This window comes from Vicia villosa, linkage group LG4, assembly GCF_029867415.1.
Source record: "Vicia villosa cultivar HV-30 ecotype Madison, WI linkage group LG4, Vvil1.0, whole genome shotgun sequence".
Classification (NCBI taxonomy): Eukaryota; Viridiplantae; Streptophyta; class Magnoliopsida; order Fabales; family Fabaceae; genus Vicia; species Vicia villosa.
Window position 1 is genome coordinate 85542569 of NC_081183.1, and position 12000 is coordinate 85554568.

Here is a 12000-nt window from a genome sequence, read left to right on the forward strand (position 1 = left end):
AGGTTTTCAACTTTGATGAAAGCATGTCGGCTGTTTTTGTTTCTTAGAAACGGCTTAGTCCTAACTGTAATTCTTCTGTTTTGTATAATTTTTGTGATTGAAACACTATGCCCTTATTCTGCTTTAGGAAGAAAGGGTAGTGTGTAGTTTGCTTCGGATTGGAGTACCGCTTATAATGCTTATAATTGATTTTTTTTTTATTTAATTGAATAATTGTTATTGAAATTTTTTTATTGTGGTGTCTAAGTTTATCAGTTAAATAACGCACATAAACTAAATAATTTTAAAAATTTATTTCCGCAATGCTAAATAATTAATTTTACAATGTTAAATAATTTTAAATAAAATTTGTTTGTCTAATTTTTTTTTGGAATAAACTATATGATCAACCTTATGAATTAGTATTTAAATAATTAACACTATATATTTCTCTCAAATTGGATGAAAAGGAATAGTAAAATCCTATCAAGATACATAATAAGATTTTGGAATTTACAAAATATTAAATAAGATGGTAAATATTTTGACAGAATAAAAGATGGTACTGTGTTTTTTATTTTATTCTATGACTAAAACTACATCAAACAAACTAATCAAAAGGAAAATCATTCTAACAAACGAAAATTAATCTATTATACATAAAACCATCAATGTTTACTACTATACCTAGAGCAATCAATATTTGGAGAAATTTCAAAAGGAAAATGGATTCTACATTTGTTTGAGAGATCAATGGCATTTTCTGGTCTTGGCTTTACAATATATGCTAAAGTCTTAATACAATTACAAACCATCTTTTTATTCTCCATGTTTGTAGATGCACCTAACACAAGAATTCTAGCTCCTTTACAACAAAAAGCACGTGGTGTTTCAACCATACCTGTGAGGTAGGTTAGACATGGTGTAAGGTGTGCAGTCACAGCCTTACAGTCTAATATGGCCTCAGAATCAGATGATGATGATGATGGAACAAGTAGGAGAAGAAGCATTAGAGTAGCTGCTAGGGTTTTCATTGTTATCACAATTAAGAAAAATTTTAGAGTAGATAGTTTTGAGAATGTAGTTTTGAAGGAAATGGAACCGAAAGACCAATGCAAAATAATGATTAAACTTAAAGCACCGCGTGCTCTTCAATACTAGCAAAGCCTGTATTTTTATAGAATGTATTTTTATCTTGATACAAAAGGCCAATGTTTTTTTGTGTGAGCAGAATAGGTAGCCTTGCTAATAATTGAAAATTTAATGACGTACCACCTTTGCCTTTATAAAATTTTATTCATGTAACTTTTTTATACATATTAAAGTAATTCGTTTTATATTATAAAAAAAGATTTTTTTTAAATAACAAACATTTTCACTTTAAGCACCACAATAACCATCTTTCCTCCCTATTAACGAAACTATCTATGTTTCAAAAAAAAACTGCACTTAAGAGGAAGCGCCAAAGATAGTGTTAAATAGTAATTCAAATTTAAGTTGTAATTCATTTGAATTTAGATTTTTTTTTTGGTTGGCATTTGCATTTGAAATATTTGTATATAAACTAAAATATCTTTTAGTTTTTTCGTTGTAACTGTTTTTTAGAGTTTGAGAAAGTTAGTTAGAGTTTGTTACACTCTCTCTGCAACTTTTTTCATCTTCATCATCTTCAATTCTTGTGCACTAATGGAGGTGTAAACTCCAATGAATTGGTATCAAAAGCTCTGGTTTTGATTTAGGGAAACACGAGTGTACGTGAGGTGTGTGATTGATTCTGTTCCTCAAATTCACACTAAATTGAAGTTTGAAATCGGAGAAGAATCACATTTCTTGATTCTTAGGGTTGGGAAACATGAGTGTTTTGTGAGATTTGAATTATTTGCACGAGAATGAAGATGAAGGGCAGAAACGGTAGCTTGAAACAAAGCTTTAAGTATTTGACGGAAATAATTTGAATAAGTGGTTAATTAAGATGTGTGTTTTTTGGAGTTCAAGATGTTTTTGATCTCGTCAATGAAGATTACACGCCGGTTGCAGAAGATGCAACAAGTGTACAAAGAAACGTGCAATGTTATACGAAGAAGGAGGATCAGAAGTAGTTGTTTTATATCCACCTGTGTGTGAATACGGAGGTGTTTGAGAAGATTATCGACGCGGCGACGAAAAAAGATGCGTGGGATAGACTGGTGCGGTGCTATGGTGGTGACGTATTAGTGAAGAACGTGAGGTTCTAGTCCCTACACAAGCAATACATGAATCTCAGCATGAAGAACAATGAGAAGGTACCAGACTTCGTCTCCAAAATGGGATGAAGGCTTGTAGAGAAACTCTCTCTGAACAAGTAATCATTGAAAAGATAGTCAGATCACTTTTTCCTCAATTTAATTACATAGTTGTAGCCATGGAACATTCTAATGACACTAGCACCATGAAAATTGAAAAACTTCATAGTAGTTTATGGGCACAAAAGTTGCGTCTAACTGAAAGAAACTCTGAAAGGGAGTCTGAAGGCTTCTTTTGTTAAGAAGAATAAGAAGCGAGCATGGCTAGAGAACAAGAAAAAGAATGTTCATAAGTCAGAACTTTCTTTTTCAAAAGAAAACAAACAGAAGAATATTCAGAAGGAAAATAAGAAGTTTGATAAGAGAAAAGTTTAGTGCTACAACTGTAATAGATTTGACCACTTTGCCTCTGCCTTTGAGTGTTGTTCGAATAAAGAAAATAAGTGTGAAACCCAATAGAGAAAAAGGAGATTTAGAAGATGAACATGTGCTATTGTTGGAATTTGATAATGAAGGTGAAAACATGATAGATTAGTGAAAAAAAATTAAATAACCAGGTTTAATAATAAAATTACAAAAAAAACCATGTTTTCGGGGTATTTACCAAAATGTCTAGGTTTGAGACCGAATGTAAGTGAATGCGCCAAATGGTTTGGCGCATAGGTGTATATTTTAGGTGAATACGCCAAACCATTTGGCTAACCCTAAAAATGTGGGTGTATGCGCCAAATGGAATGGCGCATTAGGCTAGGCATTTTGCCCTAATAGCCATACCATTTGGCGCCTAACTGTGCTCCCCCTTTTTTTTTTTATCAATTTTTATTTAAGTAATGTTACTATATTTTTTTCTTTTAAATTTTTTTAAAAATTATTTAAGTTATTTTTTTTCTTTTTTTTCCAAATTTTATTTTGTAAAGTTTTGTTAAATACATAGGTTTTAACCTTGTTCTAAAACTAATTTTTTAGGGTTTATAGTTTTAAAATTGCATTTTTTATAGTTATGTTAAACATACCTATATATATATATATATATATCGATGATTAAATACTGTATTATTTGTAAAAATGTAGTGCACAAAATGTAAAATGAAATTTGATAATCGAAAACAAAACATTGGTTATAATAGATTAAAGAAAGGAAACATCGATTACGACTGATTAAATAAACGATACATTGACACAATTGATTGAAGAAAACACAACTAAATCCTCAATGGCGTCCATCACCAAGATAGCCATCCGTTCCGCACCCTGGTCTTGTTATCACACGTTTGCCGCGATCGTTCATCCCGCCGCGAAGATTGGCACCACCCCTTTCCCTAGCTCGACCCTTGCCCCTGCCCCTTTGTGCTTCTTGTTGGGTCTGTGTCACTGGGCCTGGAATTGGGATGTCTCGTGGGTCGCTGTCTATGAATTCGTCCACGCCCCCATAATTTTCCGGTAAACTGCTGTTGTAAAGTCAGTGACCCATCCCCTCAAAAGCCTTAAGTCGTGGTTGTGGAGTGGTTTGGGAAAAGATTTCAGGTGCGTAGCATCCAGCATCACTAGAACTACCTTGAACAAATCCGAATTGGTTCGATGGTGTTGCATATCCGGAGGGGGTGCCTCGGTGAGAGGAATCACCAAAAGGACCATCGTCGGGACTTAGATGTATGCTAGAAGAACCGGGCGTAAGGTTGTGGCCGAAAGGCCTTGAGGACCCTGCAAACGCTGTAAATCCTAATGGTTGTGAATGGGTCTCATATTGGCCCGAGGAATGATGGTGGTTTCCAGATTGTTGAAAAGGCTGGGACTGGGATTGGAACATATTTGGATGTCGGTAGTTGTGTGCGGAACGGGACGGAGTGTTGAAAATATTTTGTTGTTGCTGCTGCAGTTGTTGTTGTTGTTGTTGTTGTTGTTGTTGTTGTTGTTGTTGTTGTAGTTGTTGGCGTTGTTGTAGGCGTTGTTGTTGCCGTTGTTGTTGCCGTAGTTGTTGTCGTAGTTGTTGTTGTTGTTGTTCTTCTTCTTCTACTTCTTCTTCCTCCTCAGGTTGTTGTTGTGGTAAGATGTAATTGTGAGCACGGGGATCAATCAAATAGAACGGAGCTGCAAGAAACAGGTTAGGGGATGTAGCTGTACGATACCAACTCATGTACTCGGCGGTCGGTTTCATCTCATGGTCACTGACGGGGAAGTTGAGGACATATTGGCGACGGTCCTTCCACATCTGGCGGTGTTCGGGTGCAAAATCCTTCCAGTTTTGGTGTGTCCATTGATGATTGACTCGTTTGAGGTGCCACCGTCCCACGTCAATTGGAGGGTCTGGTATACGTTGGCGCATTCCGAACTGTAGCATAACACGGTCACTATGATGCATTTCAATGATGTTGTACCGGATTATGCAACACTTTGTGGTCCAAATTTCTGCATCCTGAGCTCTAGGCACATGCTCACATTCGAGATACGGTCTCCATATAAACTGCATGCATAAGAGTTATACATTATCTCGGGAAATTATTTATAAAAAATAAACATATAAAAGAGAAAAAGGTTAGAGATAATACTTGTTGAGGTCCTAGGTGATCAATCAGCGTGCGGTACATTGTTATATTTGACCGCGGATTTAGTTGGAAGTCCATACCTTTCACGCAAAATCTACAACATAAATGTAGTGGATTAGTTAGTCTGGAGTAGATCATAATCCACCAACTGTGTATTAAAATTTATGGTATACTAATAAATTACCTCAACGCATACGGAAAGCCCCAATCGCCATTGTTAACAGGGGCCAGTATGGGCATCCTCCACCACCCCCACACCTGCACCAACAGGGCACATCCATAGAATGTGCAAGAATCAGCTTTAGAGTTCTTGCATAGGGATTGGTAGACCGTAGCCAGCACTGCAGACCCCCAGCTATACAGACCAACTCTAGTAAAATCCATTAACAAACGAAGATACATAAAATTAACCGTGTTACCAGTGCTATCTGGGAACAAAACGTTTCCAATTAGCAGGAGTATGTAACACCTAGTTTTCTGAAGTATGGTCTCTTGGGGAGACGCATCATCCAAATGAAACCGATCATAATAAAGCTTTAACCTCTTAAGGTTAATGCCCTGTCCCCTTGCACCAACCTGTCCCTCTACCAAGTCTATGCCAAGAGCCTGAAAGCATAAGGAGTTAGCCTGCATAACACAGCCATTAATTGCCTTACCGTCAACTGGAAGGCCTAGTAACATGTGTACATCTTCCAGGGTTATGGTGCACTCCCCTGTTGGAAGGTGGAACGTGTGTGTCTCGGGCCTCCAGCGTTCTAGCAACGCAAGAACAAATTTGTGGTCAATAGATGACTCGACTATGGTACTAATCGGTCCGAAACCCGCCACTTCCAAGTATGGTTTTATGCGGTCGTCCGGAGAGATAGTAGAGTGACTACGAGTCCGGAAACATCCAACGTCCTGGAGATAATAATGTATGCAAAAAAAATCAGTTACATATTCTCAGGCAGATGCATGTTATCAATGTTATACTAAAATACTTACATAGGTAGCGATGTTCTTTGGTGTTCCTCGGTGTGTATCGCCCATTGTTAAAAGAGACATGGTTGAAGTATGAAATCTGGAAGTTGTAGGCAGAAGGTTTAGTGTGGGAGTAGATGAGTGAAAGTGGTGAGGAGTCTGTCTGCAGAGTTAAGTGGTTTATATACCCATCACACAAAAACGGTAACATTATGCATGTTGGACAACTCAACACTTCCATAGTTGATAGGTGTTGCGTGTGCAGAAAATGTTAGCATGCATGCTGACTAACTTTCGGTGAAAAGACATATGCATGTAGATCAGAAGTAGCTGTTGGATTAGGGCTGCATGCATGCTTTGCCTAGGGGGAATCCTTGCAGGAATCTATCAGGAATCGTGCAGGAATCATGCAGGCGCATGCTAGGGTACAGGAACTCGTTTCGGACGCATGCGAAGGACAGAAAACAGGTGGGGACCATGTGGGGCCCTGGGGGGTCCACACCTAATACACATGCGCCAAATGATTTGGCTTCTTCTTCAAAAATTCCTTCTTATGCGCCAATTCATTTGGCGCCTTCCTGTTGTTTGTTTTCACTAATGCGCCATTCCATTTGGCGCATTAGAAGGCCCTGTTTTTTTTTTCAAAATTAGGGTTTACGTGTGTGCCTTGTATACGAAACCCTAATTGTGATACAGACCTAAGGCAAGGCGTCCGTCCCTCTAATAATTAGGGTTTACTATGTGCATTAGTACACACAAGCAAAAATGAGATCTCGAATAAGGCCAGATAGCTCGCACCGGACTTCAGAGCCTCCACCCCCTGTGAGGCGTTTCGACTATCAACCGGACTATCGTCGAAGGACTGGATACGTCATTTTCTCTGCCGTCAAACCTCCCATGCAGGTGATGTTTTGGAACATTCAAACTATGGACCAGCTTAAGAGAACCCTATTAAGGTTTTTGGACGGAGAGTTGAGTCCAGGCGAACAAATCAGATCTATCAAGAGACTTAGAACAAGGGGCGGTGTTTTTCTTGAAAGACAGCGTTGGTGGGAGACTATGGAGGACGACATTCAATGCACTCGAATGATGGAGGACAGAGAAGACATTGTCCTAACCGTTGTAATATCCTAGATGTCGCAATTTCTTTACCCTTTCAATTACTTCTGTACCGTCCAATTAAATGCTCTGAGCATATATTAATGAAATGTTTTTTTAACATTACCAAGTTTCCTATTAGTATTTAAGTTATTAATAATTAACAAAGTTATTTTCCCCTGTATTTCACCCACTATAAATAAAGGTATAAGTGTGTGGAGTTGAAGTACCAACTCTTTCTTCATTCTTTCTGCAAACACTAAAAAATGAACTCAGTTTGGGCTGTCGTTTTTTTTGAGGAAGGTAGTCACATGCGTGTCTGCCTTAACCCCCATTGGAATTTCCAGAGAATTGTTAGAGCCATCAACACTGGGTTTCGTCAACTAGATGGTCCAACCAGAAAAGTTAAACAGATAGATTACCGTTGTCCATACATTACGTTGACGGATAATAATCCAGAAGGCACCTACATATATTATTGGGACCGTGTGAAGGACGATGTGGACGTGGATCTAATGTTTTGGACACATAGTGGAGAGGTTAACCGTGGCGTTGAAGATCCACTTGTTCTTGCAGTGATACTTGAGTAGTTTAGATTAAGTGTTGTTGTCTTTGTTGCAATGATCGAGCGTGTACTACAAATTTTTATGTGTTATTTTGCAATGTAATATTGTGATATACCGGTTGTTTTGGGTTGCCAAAACCGGATCGTTCAATTAAAATTAATGTGGTCGCTGTGTTAATTATGGTTTTCTGAAGATCAATTACGCTATATAAATAAATAAATAAATAGGATGTGTTGATAACTATATATATATATATATATATATATATATATATATATATATAAATATATATATATATATATATATATAAATAAATATATATATATATATATATATATATATATATATATATATATTTTATGTGTATATATAAATAAAAACATATACATGAATATATAAATAAATAAATAAATATATAAATAATTAAATATATAAATATATATATATATATATATATAAATATATATATATATATATATATATATATATAAATAATTATTTATATATAATTAGTTATATATAAATATATAAGTAAATCGTTTCAGGAATCTTATCAGAACTAGCTGCCAGATAGGTTTAGATGCATGCTCTATTTAGGGGAATCGTTGCAGGAATCTTATCAGGAATCGTTTCAGGACATATACAGACGCATGCATGTTTTGTATAAATATAAATATAAATAAATAGTTATATATATATATATAAATAAATAAATATATAAATATAAATAAATTTTTATATATATATATATATATAAATAAATAAATATATAAATATAAATAAATTTATATATATATATATATATATATATATATATATATTTATTTCAGAACTAGCTGCTAGATGTAGGGCTGCATGAATGCTTTGATATAAATAAAAACATATACATGAATATATAAATAAATAAATAAATATATAAATATATATATATATATATATATATATATAAATATATATATATATATATATATATATATATAAATAATTATTTATATATAATTAGTTATATATAAATATATAAGTAAATCGTTTCAGGAATCTTATCAGAACTAGCTGCCAGATAGGTTTACATGCATGCTCTGTTTAGGGGAATCGTTGCAGGAATCTTATCAGGAATTGTTTCAGGACATATACAGACGCATGCATGCTTTGTATAAATATAAATAAATATTTATATATATATATATATATATAAATATAATTAAATAGTTATATATATATATATATAAATAAATAAATATATAAATATAAATAAATATTTATATATATATATATATATATATATATAAATAAATATTTATTTCAAAACTAGCTGCTAGATGTAGGGCTGCATGAATGCTTTGATATAAATAAAAACATATACATGAATATATAAATAAATAAATAAATATATAAATATATATATATATATATATATAAATAATTATTTATATATAAGTAGTTATATATAAATATATAAGTAAATCGTTTCAGGAATCTTATCAGAACTAGCTGCCAGATAGGTTTACATGCATGCTCTGTTTAGGAGAATCGTTGCAGGAATCTTATCAGGAATCGTTTCAGGACATATACAGACGCATGCATGCTTTGTATAAATATAAATAAATATTTATATATATATATATATATAAATAAATATATAAATATAAATAAATAGTTATATATATATATAAATAAATAAATATATAAATATAAATAAATATTTTATTATATATACATAAATAAATATTTATTTCAGAACTAGCTGCTAGATGTAGGGCTGCATGCATGCTTTGTCTAGGGGGAATCGTTGCAGGAATCTTATCAGGAATCGTTGCAGGAATCTTATCAGGAATCTTATCAGACGCGTGATGGGGTACTTGACATAGATCAGCGTGTCTATGTGTTGGCAAGGATGTAAGAAGCACAATTTATAAGGCATACCAATATTTTCTAAACATTACAGCCCACACCAACAATTTTACCCAATCTGACTTGAGCTTACAACACCCAAACACTTTCCCCGTCAAAATGACTTCATCAACCCAGTACCTTGTGCATGCCCATCTGAACGGGGAGACCTACTCTCATGAAATAGCCGGTTTTGTGATGAGAAACACTCAGGTTGTACCATTGTTGTTAAGCAAAAGAGCAACATTTTCGTACTTCATTCAGCGACTATACTCTAAGATTGCAATGGGTCCTATTGCAAGTGTTTTTTTACCAATGTCCCCATTTCAATGAAGACAACACCGTCAAGTTTTACGAGATGGAGATTGCCACTAACGAAGACCTCCAAGATATGTTTACCACCCACGAATACTCTGGGTTGGAATCCATCGAGCTGTACGTTACTCTACAGGTTGAGACACAAGAAACTAATGTTGTCCAGTCACAAGTTATTGACCCACCAGTCAACGAGCAAGACGAGGTTGACGTCATAGACGAGGAAGAAGACGATCTGGAAACTGAATTTGACGACATGGTCAACGAGGAATCCGACAACGATCAGCAAACGTTGGTGCCTCCAGCTCATGCGTACGCACCTCCAGCACATATGAGTAACTTGAACCTGCAAGGTGACGAACCATCATCTGACATCTTCTTCACACCCTACATCCAAAATGACGAAGAATTAAAGGAAGGAGACAAGTTTCCTTCTAAGGAGGCTTGTCTGAGAAGAATAAAAAAATGGCACATGGCGAACAATGTTGATGTTGACGTAGATCGTTCAAACCTGGAACGGTATGTAATCACTTGTAAAAATCCAGAGTGTGGGTTTAGACTTTTGGCTTCTTATAGGAAGAGAAGTAATGCATGGAAAATAGGGTCGATTACGCAGAAACACACGTGTGTCAACCCTAACAATTCCCAGGATCATACAAAACTCAGTGCCGATCTCATATGTCAGGAGATCTTGCCTCTCATAAGCTCTGATCCGTCTCTGAAGGTTAAAAATATAATATCACACATTGTTACAACCTTCAACTACACTCCATCTTACAGAAAGGCGTGGGTTGCAAAAACAAAGGCAATTGAGACAGTCTACGGCAACTGGGAGGAGTCATACAAAATACTTCCCCGATACCTCAATGCGCTACATAGTTACGCACCTGGCACTGTTACTATTCTAGAGACATTGCCCGCGCATGCCCCAGATGGAAACCCTGTCCAAGGAAACGGAATATTCCATCGGCTTTTTTGGGCGTTCAAACCTTGTGTACGAGGGTTTGCACACTGTAAACCCATACTTCAAATTGATGGGACTTGGTTATACGGAAAATACAAAGGCACCATGCTCATGGCGGTTGCACAAGACGGGAACAGCAACATATTTCCAGTGGCGTTTGCAATCGTCGAAGGTGAAACTGCAGCGGCTTGGAGTTTCTTTCTAAGGAACCTCCGAGAACATGTTGCTCCTCAGCCTGACATCTGTTTAATCTCTGATAGGCACGCTTCCATAGAGAGTGCTTATAATAATCCAGCAAACGGATGGCATGACCCCCCTTCAAAACACGTCTATTGTATTCGCCACATCGCCCAGAACTTCATGCGGGAGATCAAGGACAGACATCTAAGAAAGGCCCTGGTCAATGCTGGTTATGCATTGACCCAACCCACATTCCAGCATTATCGGAGTGAGATTGTAATGACAAATCCAGAGGCAGGTAGTTGGGTAGATAATCTTTCCAGGGAGAAATGGACAAGGGCTTACGACAAAGGCGTGCGATGGGGCCATATGACAACCAATCTCGTGGAATCCATGAATGGCGTTTTCAAAGGCATTCGTAACCTTCCAATCACAGCACTGGTGGAGGCCACATACTTTAGGATGGCTTCACTGTTCTCAACAAGAGGCAGGAGATGGGGTGATGTTAGGTAATCTGGCCAACTTTTAAGTGATAGCTGCATGAAATTTATGCAACAACAATCGGCAAAAGCAAACACTCACCAAGTAACTTCTTTCGACCGATTCAGTCGCACGTTCAGTGTGCGCGAGACAATTGACCACAATGAGGGATTGCCAAGACAACAATATAGGGTTCTTCTTGACGAAGATTGGTGCGACTGTGGAAGGTTTCAAGCTTTTCGTATGCCTTGCTCGCACGTCATAGCTGCATGTGCGTATGCCCACCGCGACGCTATATCACTACTGTCTCCGATTTACAAGACTCAGACATTGCTTAGAGTTTACAGTGTTGCGTTTCCTGTGGTGGCCAAGGAGGATTACTGGCCTGACTATGAAGGAGAGGTAGTTTGGCACAACGACGCAATGCGGCGAAAGAAAAAAGGGCGTCCCAATAGTACACGGATTAGAACTGAAATGGACGTCCACGACAAAATGGAACGAAAATGCAGCATTTGTCGTCAGGTGGGGCACAATATAAAAAGATGCCCTAATCGTGGCTCGGGCTCGTCGCAAGTTTAGTATAATCTGTATTTTTTTAAAGCATTGTATCAGTTTCGCTTACCACCTCTTGTAACCTTGCCTCCGTCTTTCATCAATAAATTGTGCTTTAGTGAATAACCGAAATTGCCAAGGCAAACATTATTCAAACATATTCTTCTGTTTTTCCAAAATCGATTTATCAG

The 12000-nt window shown here is 36.5% G+C and overlaps 1 protein-coding gene across 1 annotated transcript; it reads right to left on the minus strand.

Annotated features, from left to right (window-relative positions):
* Positions 1-647: 647 nt before the first annotated feature.
* On the minus strand, positions 648-1013 carry LOC131597456 (non-specific lipid-transfer protein 1-like). Its single transcript, XM_058870154.1, has one exon. The coding sequence runs from the start codon at positions 1011-1013 to the stop codon at positions 648-650; it is 366 nt and encodes a 121-aa protein (XP_058726137.1).
* Positions 1014-12000: the final 10987 nt, after the last annotated feature.

Excerpts from the sequence above, each read along its gene's own strand:
- LOC131597456 (XM_058870154.1), bottom strand. The coding sequence starts at position 1,013 with ATGAAAACCCTAGCAGCTACTCTAATGCTTCTTCTCCTACTTGTTCCA.